General features: G+C 40.7%; 1 protein-coding gene and 1 long non-coding RNA gene across 5 annotated transcripts in view; one reads left to right on the forward strand and one right to left on the reverse strand.

Moving 5' to 3' along the window:
* Positions 1–6,288, reverse strand: LOC138831954 (uncharacterized). Its single transcript, XR_011373466.1, has 4 exons — positions 6,202–6,288; positions 5,791–5,889; positions 4,145–4,240; positions 1–153 (listed from the first exon to the last, which is right to left on the reverse strand). It is a non-coding gene; the product is annotated as an uncharacterized lncRNA (long non-coding RNA).
* Positions 6,288–13,255, forward strand: part of Lman1 (lectin, mannose binding 1) — a 21,801-nt gene continuing 14,833 nt past the window's right edge. For 3 of the 4 annotated variants that reach the window (XM_070029020.1, XM_070029021.1, XM_070029019.1), the window contains exons 1-5: positions 6,289–6,552; positions 10,230–10,384; positions 10,504–10,611; positions 11,570–11,631; positions 12,606–12,705. In XM_070029020.1, coding sequence (XP_069885121.1) covers positions 6,315–6,552; positions 10,230–10,384; positions 10,504–10,611; positions 11,570–11,631; positions 12,606–12,705 — 663 coding nt within the window. In that variant the 5' untranslated portion in view covers positions 6,289–6,314. Of the gene's footprint in view, positions 6,553–10,229; positions 10,385–10,503; positions 10,612–11,569; positions 11,632–12,605; positions 12,706–13,255 lie in introns of all 4 variants that reach the window. The other variant, XM_070029023.1, reaches the window with a different exon arrangement.

Below are 13,255 nucleotides of genomic sequence, written 5' to 3' on the forward strand. Positions count from 1 at the left end.
TTTCTCCATCAGATAGCGAGCACTCCTGAAATCTTCTCCGAATTGGTGACACGTTTATTTATCTGGTGGGAGATTTGCATTGCTGAGGTTTATTATTGATAAATCATAGTCTTTCCAGTGTCCTCTTCCACAAACTTTACACCACCAGATGGTCTGAAAGAATTAGGTAGAAAAATACTTTACCCAGTGAACTGACCAATACTTCAAGGTTTTACTATTGCCCCATGCCCTACTGGGATTTTGTTGTGTTTCCAGAATGAGTATGATCCAGCATTCCAAAAGTGTGCAGACTTTCTTTTTTTTTATTGTGAAAATATGTACAGAGGGATTACAATTGCATGGGCAAGATAATGAGTACATTTCTTATCAAGCATTGTAGCCTCCTCCTTTGTTTCCCCTTCCTATACCATCATCCCCCCACCCCCCCAACCAACTCTCCCCCCCTCGTACCAAAGTTGTAAAGTTCGTTTTCGACATAACAACTTGTACACTGTATCCCTATTTAAACAATTTGTTTTTCCCCTTCCCCTCCACAAATTATGCCAACATCAAATACAGTAAAAGCAGGGGTTATACTGTGGGGGAGCGACATACGAAGCAACAAAGAAATAATCTTATAAATGTGTTAGAAACAATCGCATGAAAGAAAAAAAAATTGAATACATATCTTAGGGTTCATTTCCCTAACATCAACTTATCTGACCTTTTCTGCTTGACTCAGACATATACTAGATATTGCAAATAAGGGATTCAATGCAATACCTATCAAAATTCCAACCTCATTCTTCAAGGAAATAGAAGAGGCAATCCAAAAATTCATACGGAACAATAAAAGACCCCGAATAGCAAAAACGATCCTCAACAGAAAGAACACTGCTGGAGGAATATCAATACCAAATTTCAAACTCTACTATAAAGCCATAGTAATCAAAACAGCTTGGTACTAGCACAAGAACAGACCTCAGGACCAATGGAATAGTATTGAAAACCCAGAAATGAACCTACAGACCTATAGCCATCTATTCTTCGATAAGGGAGCAAAAATAAAATGGAAAAAAAACAGCCTCTTTAGTAAATGGTGCTGGCAAAATTGGTAAATCACTTGTAGAAAACTAAAGCTAGATCCATATATATCACCCTGCACCAGAATCAACTCCAAATGGATCAAAGACCTTGGAGTCAAAGTGGACACTCTGAAAACATTGCAGGATGGAATAGGAGAAACCCTAGGTCTCCTTGGCTCAGGCCGAATTTTTCTTAATACAGACCCATAAATACAACAAATCAAAGAAAGGTTGGACAAATGGGATTGCAGGAAATTGCAGAGCTTCTGCATGGCAAAGGACATAGCTAGCAAGATCAATAGAAAGCCCACGGATTGGGAGAAGATCTTTACTAGCCATACAATGGACAAGGGTCTCATATCTAAAATATACCTGGAACTCAAAAAATTAAATCCCCCAACAACAAATCCTCAAAAAACAACTGCCCAAAAATTGGTTAACTACATGTAGAAAACTTAAGCTAGATCCTTATATATCACCCTGCACCAGAATCAACTCCAAATGGATCAAAGACCTTGAACTCAAAGCAGACACTCTGAAAACATTACAGGATGGAATAGGAGAAACCCTAGGTCTCCTTGGCTCAGGCCGAAAATTTCTGAATAGAGACCCGGAAACACAACAAATCAAAGAAAGGTTGGACAAATGGGATTGCATAAAGTTGCAGAGCTTCTGCAGGGCAAATGACATAGCTAGCAAGATCAATAGAAACCCCCCGGATTGGGAGAAGATCTTTACTAGCCATACAACGGACAAGGGTCTCATATCTTAAATATACTTGGAACTCAAAAAATTAAACCCCCCAACAACAAATCCTCAAAGAAACAACTGCCCAATAAATAAGTGGGCGAAAGACTTAAAGAGAAACTTCTCTGAAGAAGAAAGAAGGATGGCCAATAGACACATGAAGAAATGTTCAACATCCCTAGCCATAAAAGAAATGCAAATCAAAACAACATTGAGATATCAACTCACTCCAGTTAGAACGGCAAAAATCAAAAACTCTAACAACAGATGCTGGAGGGAATGTGGACAGAAAGGAACCTTACTTCATTGTTGGTGGGAATGTAAACTTGTTCAACCACTTTGGAAAGCAGTATGGAGGTTCCTCAAAAGACTTCACATAGATCTCCCCTATGACCCAGCAATCCCACTTTTGGGCATTTACCCAAATGTTTACAAACAAGACCACACTAAAGCTACCAGCACAACTATGTTTATTGCAGCATTATTTACCATAGCTAAGATATGGAACCAACCCAGATGCCCCTCAGTAGATGAATGGATCAAGAAAATGTGGTATATATACACAATGGAATTCTATGCCTCCATCAGAAAGAATGACATTGCCCCATTTGTTAGGAAATGGAAAAACTTGGAAAAAATTATATTAAGTGAAGTAAGCCAGGCCCAAAGAAACATCGGTCCCATGGTTTCCCTTATTTGTAATAGCTAGTATATGTATGAGTCAAGCGGAAAAGGTCAGATAATGTGATGTCAGGAAAATGAACCCTTAGATGTGTATTTTAATGTTTTTTTCTTTCATGCATGTGTTTCTAACGCATTTATAAGATTATCTTTTTGTTGCTTTGTATGTCCCTCCCCCACAGTATAACCCCTGCTTTCACTATATTTGATGTCAGTATAACTTGTGGAGGAGATGGGGAAAAACCAGTTGTTTAAGGATACAGGTGGACCTGTTGCAACAATGAGAAGTACAAGTTGTCATGTCCAAAACGAGCTTTACAACGTCGGTGCGGGGGGCGGGGGGGGGGGGAAGGGGGGAAGGAGAAGGATTGGGATTGGGGGGGGAGGGGGGAGGCTGGGAAGGGATGTGAAGGGTAAACAAAGGAAGAGGTTGCAATGCTTGGTAAGAAATGTACGCATTATCCTGCCCATGTAATTGTAACTCCTCTGTACAGTATGTTCACAAATAAAATAAAATAAAATTTAAAAAGAAATAACTGCCCAATAAATAAGTGGGCTAAAGACTTAAAGAGAAACAAAGAGAAACTTCTCTGAAGAGGAAAGAAGGATGGCCAATAGACACATGAAGAAATGTTCAACCTCCCTAACCATAAAAGAAATGCAAATCAAAACAACATTGAGATACCACCTCACTCCAGTTAGAATGGCTAAAATCAAGAACTCTAATAACAACAGATGCTGGAGGGGATGTGGACAGAAGGGAACCTTATTGCATTGTTGGTGTGAGTGTAAACTTGTTCAACCACTTTGGAAAGTAGTATGGAGGTTCCTCAAAAGACTCCACATAGAGCTCCCCTATGACCCAGCAATCCCACTTTTGGGCATTTGCCCAAATGTTCACAAACAAGACCACACTAAAGCTACCAGCACAACTATGTTTATTGCAGCATTATTTACCATAGCTATATGGAACCAACCCAGTTGTCCCTCAGTAGATGAATGGATCAAGAAAATGTGGTATATATACACAATGGAATTCTATGCCTCCATGGTTTCCCTTATTTGCAGAATTTGTTTCTAAGGAATGGATTAAAAGCTCCTAGAGCCTGTGGTTTGATTCTCTACATTTAGGTTGGTCCACAGTTTAAAGGTTTTGCTTAATTTTATTTTTACTGTCCCTTGTCATTTTGTGTTGAGAAATCGGTATCTGTAAATATTTATTCTGTGGGCAAAATGCTACAGAATACCATAGTCCAAGTACAAAATAATTTATTTCCTCTCCAAACATTTCTTTATTTCTTGTTGTATTTTCTCTTCTCTTGTCTCCTTTTTTTCTTTTTTTCTTCTCAATGTTTTGGATTTATTAAAGAGACAAAAATGTTTAACTCCAAAAGAGATACAAAAGATTAATTATGACTGGTCTTTTCTAATATACAAAAAAATGTATTGGTTCTGTGGAATTTTTGTTTGTTTCTTGGTTGATTGGTTTTGGTTTTTTGAAAAATGGTTTCATGATGAAGTCTAGCCTCCAATTCTCCTGCCTCAGCTTGCTATATGTCAGGATTACAGACATAAACCCCTGAGCCTACCTAATAGTTCTGTTTTATAGGGAACAATATCAGACCTAATGTATGTTTTGACAAAATTCTTACCTGTAAGAAAAAATGGTCTAGAGTTATAGTTCAGTGGTTTGATGCTAGCCTAACATGTGGAAGGCTCTGAATTTCATCTCCAATACTGCAAAAGAACTGAAATAAAAAACAACAAATAAAATCAAGATTAAAGAATCAGTCTTTCAGGCTAGAAATGAGGCTCAGTGGTAGAGTGCTTGCCTTACATGCATGAGACCCTGGATTCGATTCCTCAGCACCACATAAGCAGAAAAAGCTGGAAGTGGCACTGTGGCTCAAGTGATAGAGTATTTGCCTTGAGCTGAAGAGCTGAGGGACGGCACCCAGGCCCAGAGTTCAGGTCCCATGACCAAAAGGAAAAAAAATCAGTTTTTCTAGACATATGAATGGGGAAATTATGTTTGCATATTCTGGCTTCATAAGACAAATATTTGAGAGTGTATGGACCTTTCACCTCCCATGTGACATATTCCACATCAACAGATAACCAAGACCAATACAAGACAAATATAGCATCATTCTCCCTTCACTCTCTAACCTAAACTGCATTCCAAGCAATTCTTACCTTCATAATATTCATTGATTTAGGGGTAAATAGGAAGAAATTAATCTTCCAATTTATTGTAAGTGGCAAATTCCTTAGTACTAACTACCATAATACAAGTAGAAAATGTATCAATAAATTCTATTATTTCTGATCTTCTCAAACCTTTGAGATGGCTCTTTGACTACTCACAAAATGTCTGCTGCTTACCTAAGAGGAGTTAGGCAGTTAATCCTAATCTAAAGTCTGTCAGTCTAAATCTCACCCCACTCAGCATGAATTCCTATCGGAAGTTGAAGAGATGGATACGGGGAAGGGGACTGGGTGTTAGGTGAATGCACCCACAATGAACTGGTTGAGTTTCTGGGGCTGAGATGGCTTTTTCATCATTATTGTTGGGAAGGTGAGCAAATGTCACAAAGTGGCTAATACTTTGTGGGAGCTCACTAGGCACAGGCATTAAATTCTCTCTTAAATGGATGACAGATTTTTTTAAACTAATTTCCATCCTACACATGAGAAAATGGAGTTTTTGAGTGGCTAAATGTCAAGACACATGTTCAGAAAGCTGGGATTCACCTCCAGCCAGCTAACTTCAAAGCTTTGGTGCTTAATTGCTGATTTATCACTGGTGACAACTTACAGAAAAGCTTTCAAAGTGTTCAGGATGTTGTTTTAGGGAAAGTAGACATGTGGTTTGAGAAAGCAGTTTTCTTGTAAAAGAAGCAAAGAGCAAAAGGGTGGATGTTAGATTCAAACATTAGGTCCATTTCATTGTAAATGAGGCCATGCATGTTTACCACTCCAAACACTCATGTTTACGACTGCCTGATGCAGATCAGCTCTCCATACATGTCAGGGGCTATGGCAACCAAACTGAAGGTAACAGAACTTGGAAACAAGCTTACAAGAGTGAGTCTTATCAGAAAATGAAAGTGGCAGCCCTGGGTATTAGAGGAGCTAAAGGAAATCATCTAAGACCTGTGACTTCTTGCACCATTGTTTTTAGTGGTAGCACCATGGCTGCTTCACTGTCAGACATTGCATACACATTTCATGCAGGAAGAGAAACAAATCAGCAAAGTGAAGTTTTGCCTATTTGGTGGGTGGCATTTCAACCTACCTCTCATGAAATGCAAAGCATCCTGAACAAATTGAGCTTCTTTTAATCAGGAAAGGAGGAGGAATGGAGTTTATACGAGTATTGTGTAGAACTGCAAGCCTAAGGAGAAGAATGGAATGAGGTGGAGAAAAAATGTGAAAAGATGACTCGACCTGAACTTATTTTACCTTGTCAGATTCTCAGGTTTCTTAGGTGGCGGGAGGAAGCCTACTGCAGGTAGGCCAAGGGTGGCCTCTCCTGCATTCCCAAGAATGTACAAAGGTTCCAACACTTCCCACTGGGCCCAGGCTCGAGACAAATCGCCCCGCCCACAACCACGCCCCGCCCCATGACCACGCCCCATACGGACCACGCCCATCATGCTGGGAGCCAGAGGGCTGACGGGATCCAGGACCCGGGGGCGGGGCTCACCCCTTGCCCTCAGGGGTCCCTCGGGCTCCACCAATCAACGAGCGCCCTGTTGGCCATCCGCAGCCTCGCGCGCCCCTCCCTCTCCCGCCGGCCTCTGCGTCCTAGAATCCAAGATGGCGGGATCCAGGCGAAAGCGTCCCCAGGCCAGATCGCGACCGTTTTTCTATGCCCTGCTGCTGTCTCTCAGTCGTCTCGTCGGGGGCGATGGCCTGGGAGGCGACGCCATGGCCGCCGGCGCCGCGGGCACGCCGGCCGAGCTGCCACACCGTCGTTTCGAGTACAAATACAGCTTCAAGGGGCCGCACCTGGTGCAGAGTGACGGGACCGTCCCCTTCTGGGCCCACGCGGGGAGTAAGCCGGGGCTGGGGGCCGGGGTTCCGGGGGACCCGGGCGGGAGTGCCGGGGCTGGGGGCCGGGGGGCCCGGGCGGGAGTGCCGGGGCTGGGGGCCGGGGGGGGGCCCGGGCGGGGATTCCGGGGCTGGGGGCCGGGGGGGGGGGCCGGGCGGGGATTCCGGGGCTGGGGCCCGGGGGGCCCGGGCGAGGGTTCCGGGGGGATCGGGGGCCTCGGAGTGCGCGTTCCGGGGACGGGGGGGGGGCTCCGGAGGGGCCGGGGGTTCCCCTGAGCCGCGGTGGGCACCCTCGGGACACGGGTCCCTCTCCGGCCCGCCAGTTGTCCAGAGAGTTTTCCCCGTGCTCCGTCCACTCCCGCCGGCCTTCCTGGGTCTCTTGGTTCTGGCGGTGTAGTGTTCCGTCGGTCCACTCCCCCCCCCCCCCCCGCCCCCAGCCGGCTCCCAGGTGTCGCGTTTCACCCGGACGCCACGTCTCCGAGGGACACGTGCTCCCCCCCACACACACACACTCAGCCGCCTTCCTCACCTGAAGCCGCCCTGGCAGCCCCCTCTCCCCTGCCCGTCTTTTCCCTGGTGTGTGGACTGTGTCCGACCCTCCTAGACAGCTCTAGAGAGGCTGTGTATGCCTTCGTCTCGGACTCGTCGTCGTCCTTCACCTTAAAGCTGCTTCTGGGAGACTGGGAATAATCTCGGGTCTCCACGCCAGGCCACTCTGCAGGCACAGTCTCGCTTTTGTTTGGTAGCAGGATACCCTCTTTGGCATGGTTTCTGAACTTGAGACAGTGGCATAGCTTCTCATTTCAAGGGGGAAATAAAACGAACAGGAGAAATGGAAATAATTACTGCCTCAAGTTTTATTTTCTCTGTATTTGGTAGTCATAAATCAAAGTCCCGCTAGAGCATTCATGTTTGGAAAAGAAACAAACATACCTGCAGTTTTACGTGCTGATGTGCCAACTGCTGACTAAGCCATCTGCCTTAGTGCTTGGCGTGTAATAATCTCTGTTCAGGGACCATCCGATGCAACCTGTGCAACAAGTAGCAAATGCTTTTCTGTGTGATTAAGCAGCCATGTATATGAAGCCTTGTATACATTATTTTAGATTACCAAAAGCTTGGAACAAAATGTTTTGTTTATGGACAAGCAATTACTAAATAGGAAGCATACTTTTAAGAAAAAGGCCATTTCCCTCGAATTAATACGTAATTATAAGGTTAAATTTCAATTTTATTTAATGACCAAGTTATTAAGTTGTTGAAGCACAGTGTAATTATGTTGTTATTTGGCAGTCACTATAAGCCTGCTGGGTGTATTTTTCAATCAAGATAACATTGTTCTTAATGTACATAGAGATGATACACATGATACCAAACACAAGTGCTTGAATTTTTTGTGGTTTTTGTTTTGCTTTTTGGAAGGATGCTGACTTGTATTAGTGGTAGATTTATTCACACTTTTTGTTTTGTACCACTCCATTGCCTACTTGCTTCTATCTCTTTCTCACATGTACACATCAGGAAATTAAAGACAGCAATCTCAAATTTACTACCTTAACTTTATTTTACAGACCCATAACCAATTAGTGTGTTGCAAAAATGCCAGTATAATTAACCTGTGGGATTTAAGTTGTATGCGTAGACTACATTTGAAATAGAAGTATTTTTAGCCATTCCTTATGTATGTACTGTAGACTCTGGTAATTACTGATACCTATCTATTTATATCTTTAGAAATCTATGTTAGAAATAGATACAAATATATATCTTGCTTTCTTGTTACTGTAATTTTTAGTCTCTGTTCTCTTAATGCCATTGTTCATATCCACTCTTCATTTACTCTCTGATCCGTTCAAAACAAAAAAATAGAGAAATTAAATCTGGTTTAATCACAGCCTTTTATGACTTCAAGTTCAAGATAAACTGGTGTTGTTTCTTTCTTAGCTTTGTCCTTTTGCACTGTCATTCTGCATCCTTAGGTCCAAAAGGGCATTAAAAAGAAAAGATAACATTTTCTAACTATAGCTCTGAAAGCTCTTTCACCTTCATACTCTAAGTTGATCCTTAGCAGACAGAGCAGGTATTGTCTGTTATTTATACAGAACAGTTGCTGTTTGGAAATGTTCTTAGAAAAGGTTATGTAACTGACAAGTGTCAGGACAGCTGAACTCAAACCTAGGTCTTCTGATTGTCAGTATTTTTTCCATGTTGTCCTTTCTCAGGCTTTTAAGTGCTTGGAAGTGTTAGCAGCAGATGTCACTAGAAATGTCTCAGCTTTTCTTCTTATGAATGTTTCCTACCTGTAAAGTGATTTGTAGTTGTTTTATTTCCCAGCATAAATGTCAGAATGGTTACTATTTGGGAGGAAATGTTAGCATTGTTCAAAAACTTTAGGCTCAAGCCCAATAATAAGAGGATTGAAACATTTTTATAAGCATACCTAGTTTTGTCATACATCAGTTTCTCATACTTCACGTTATGAGTTTTTTATTCACAAGTTGAAGTTTGTTGATGTTTTCCAACAGCTGATGATCTAATCTTTTCAGAAGTAAATTACTTAAAGCACATGTAGAGTTTAGACATAATGATCTTGTACATTTAATAGACTCAGGCATACTATATAACTTTAATAAATGCCGAAAAGCCACAAAAATCTGTGACTTGCTTTATTCTGGTGTTTTCAAGCTGAACTGATATTCCCAAGGCCTGTCTGTATACATATTTGCATAAGCACTTACATATCCATGAAGTTGTTAAGAGAGGTGGAATAACTTGACTAAAACTAACAATTGGTAACTGATAGAATTAGGACTTGAACCTAGCTGGAAGTACAAATCACCGGTGGGAACCACAATGTTCTCTGAGAATTCTTTTAGACAGTTTACCTTGAATTGAAATGGAAGGACTGGGAGCATAGCCCAAGTGATAGAGTGCTTGGAGGCCCTGAGTATAAACCCCAGTACCTCAAAAAAATTCATTTGCCTCTCCCTAGAAAAAAAATATTCTGTATATATGCTGAATATTTTGCATGTAACTTTGGGGTATTTATGGGGCTAATCAATCCTAGCCCTTCATTTTACACATGAACATAGGATCGATCTGGGAGAGTAGAAAGATTATTGTTCAAAATCACAGTTGAACTCAGACTAGGAACAAGTGTCTTTTTTCCCAGTGGTAAGTGTTCACAGTGTTTGAGTTTTTTAAGGTTTCTAAATTGACACAATACATTGCAGGCTTTTTATACGATTCATAAGTTTTTTAGATATTTATAAAAAGTCTGAAGATTAAATAGACAAATTTACCTTGTAAGTCATTTCCTCCATCCTGCCCCTATAATTTTTACTGGTGTGGTCTTTATATTTTTTATTTTTGTGGAGATACTTTTTGTATAAAAATAAGGAGGCTGAGGACATTGTTCAAGTGGTGTATAGTGCTCGCCTACTTTATGCACTTGCAAGGCCCTGGGTTCAATCTCCAGCACTTACAAGAAAGAAAAAGATAAATAAGAGATGTTAGCTCTCAAATTTCAAAGTTGTAACTTTCAACCTGAAATTATTTCATAACAAAATTGTTCTATAGATTACAATTTGATCTTTATGGTTATATATAGTGGTTCACTACTGATGTTTGAATTTTACCTAATTATAACATAAAGTTTTTCTTCTCTGCTTTCTGCTGTAGATGCTATTCCAAGTTCAGATCAAATTCGAATAGCACCATCATTAAAAAGCCAAAGAGGATCAGTGTGGACAAAGACAAAAGCAGCCTTCGAGAACTGGGAAGTCGAGGTGACATTTCGAGTAACTGGAAGAGGTCGGATTGGAGCTGATGGCCTGGTATGTACATTTCTGTTTTTGAGAAGATACAGATACATGCATTTGCCCTAGCATAATGTACAGCAGTATGATTATAGTACATACCACTAGCTTCTAACTTCCCTTGTTTGTACTTTCAGGCAATTTGGTATACAGAAAATCAAGGTTTGGAGGGCCCCGTCTTTGGATCAGCTGATATGTGGAATGGTGTTGGAATATTTTTTGATTCTTTTGACAATGATGGAAAGGTATATTTGTTGTCAGAATTGCTACCCACTTTTTCTCCTAGCCAGGCTAGGCTGTGAGAAGCATATCTTATCTGTCACTGATATGTTTGGCAGTAGAGAACTCCTCAGGTGATAATCTCCATGTAGCAGAGAATTCAGCAACTAAGAACTATGGAGACAAATTTTTCACATACCAACTTAAAGTTATAATGGAGACCTAAGTCAGAACTTTGCAATGACTCTCCCCATCCAGCTTGTACTTAGTAATTATGATAAGTAAACATGAGTCAGTCTTTAGATGTGCGCAGCAAAAGCAGCAGTGTGTAGAGACCATAATAGTTTGCTTTCATAACAGTATTCCTATGTATTACTATCTCTGGCTGACTCACGTATTCATATATTTGCTATGTTTATGTTAACCATTTATTTGATCAGGTCAATTTTTTGTTTTTTGTTTTTTCTTTTTTGTGCCAGTACTGGGGACTTGAACTCAGGGCCTGGATTCTGTCCCTTAGCTTTTTCACACAAGGCTGATATTCTACCACTGAAGCCACAGCACACTCTTAGATTTTTGCTGGTCAGTTGGAGATAAGTGTCTTAATGTCCTGCACTGGCTGGCTTTGAATCTCAAAACTCAGCCACCTCAGTAGTTAGGATTACAGATATGAGCCATCAGCAGCACCCAGCTTAGGTCAGTTTTTATGATTTCTCCTAAAATATTTAAGAACAAATGAGCTTATATATTGGAAGCATTAACTGGTGGTTTAGCAGCTGCTTGTTCTCCACTGGTGTTTTTAAACATCACTATTAGCAAGTTAAAGATCTTTTGCAACTCCATAAATGCCAAGACCATCATATTTTTAAATATTGAATCCTACAGTCTCATGTATGTAAGAGACATATCAAGAAGGATCTGGAAATTTTTTTTAAGTTCAGGACTTTAAATGTTTTCTTTTTTTGTTTTGTTTTGTTTTTTTAGAAAAATAATCCTGCTATAGTAATCGTGGGCAATAATGGACAGATCCATTATGACCATCAAAAGTAAGTGTGTGATTTTTTTACGTCATTTCCATTTCTGCTTCTCATTGGAAACCTCATGAAATATATTCAGATTTAAACACCAAACTAAATCTGAACCATATGAACTGAGATTTAGTTTTTGTTAGTTATCATTTTGTAATTCAGTGAGAAGGTCACAGTTTGTTTCTATCTTAAAGTTCTTTCTATGGAAAAAAAAATCTCAGATTTCAAACCATGTATGTTTTCATTTAATTTTAAAGCTTATCAGATGTTGCTGGCTCTTAGTGATGCTACTAGCCACTTTTAATCGTTATTTAAAGAGATCTTTAAAAATGAAGTTTATTTAGCCTTGACCAAACTAATGAGTACACAATGTATGTCACTTATGCAATCTGAATACTGCTTTATGTAAAAACTATAAATGGATGGCAAAGCTGAGTATTTAGTGTATTTATAATGTATATAAATTAGGTATGTATATCTTTTAAAATTTTCGTATAGTTATGGAATAATTACTTTTTAGCCAATCAGTAAGCTGTAAGGAAACTAACTTGTCTGCTCCAGTTTACTGTTTCCCATCTTGGTGGTTTTCAGCCAGTTCAGGTAGTTCATCACCCATCCCTGTGCAGCTGTTAGAAGTGCCTGGGCCTTCTGTCCTCACTCTGTTCAGTGGATTTAGAAGGAAGCCTATAGATCTGTAGCTAAGCCTCATGAGAGATTTGCTTCTGCCACAGGATAAGAGGACCTCTGTGCTTGTCTCCCTTAGCACAGGAATTCATTCCCCTTCTTATCAAGCCATGGTGACATTAGCATCTTGTGTACCCAGTGTTCTCACAGGAAACACTTGCCTGCCATCTTTGTGTCTTAAGAATAAACAGCTTGAAGTATCCTAAGACTTGGTCATACCTTGCTATTATTTAATCTTTTAGAATTTTAGATGTTGAAACACTTCCTAAGTCTGTTTCTTGTTTGTTTTCCTTTCTTCTGTGCTGTAGTGATGGCGCCAGTCAAGCTTTAGCAAGTTGCCAGAGGGACTTCCGTAACAAACCCTATCCTGTCCGGGCCAAGATTATCTATTACCAGAAAGCATTGACAGTAAGTGATAATAAACAAATCACAGCTTTCTGGTAGGACTTTTCTTTTTGAGTTCTTGAAGTTAAAAGCACATGGCTTCAGAACTGGCAAACCTGAGCATCTCATAATACTTTGCCAGCAGGTTTCCTTTGTTCATTTCCTTAGGTATTTAACCATCCTGCTGTTTGGCATATGTGACATACATATCCAAGACTTCAGGATGTGCAGATGAGTCAGACAAAGGTCATTGCCTTCAAAGAACACACAGAGTAATGACAAAACACACATACCATTTCTATTCTGTGTGACAAAGACACAGGTACTATCCAGGAATCCTGTGGTTAGAATCTTGTAATTCTGTGGGATTACAAGGAAGGTCAGAAACAGTTTCTCAGGGTGAAGCTATGACTGAAAGGAAGAGTAAGTGAGTGTGAGTGTGTGTGTGTGTGTGTGTGTGTGTGTGTGTGTGTGATGACTGAAAGCAAGAGCGTGTGTGTGTATGTGTGTGTGTGTGTGATGACTGAAAGCAAGAGCGTGTGTGTGTGTGTGTGTGTGTGTGTGTGTGTGTGTG

This window comes from Dipodomys merriami, unplaced genomic scaffold (assembly GCF_024711535.1).
Source record: "Dipodomys merriami isolate MVZ:Mamm:240054 unplaced genomic scaffold, mDipMer1.0.p SCAF_2, whole genome shotgun sequence".
In the NCBI taxonomy this organism is placed as follows: Eukaryota; Metazoa; Chordata; class Mammalia; order Rodentia; family Heteromyidae; genus Dipodomys; species Dipodomys merriami.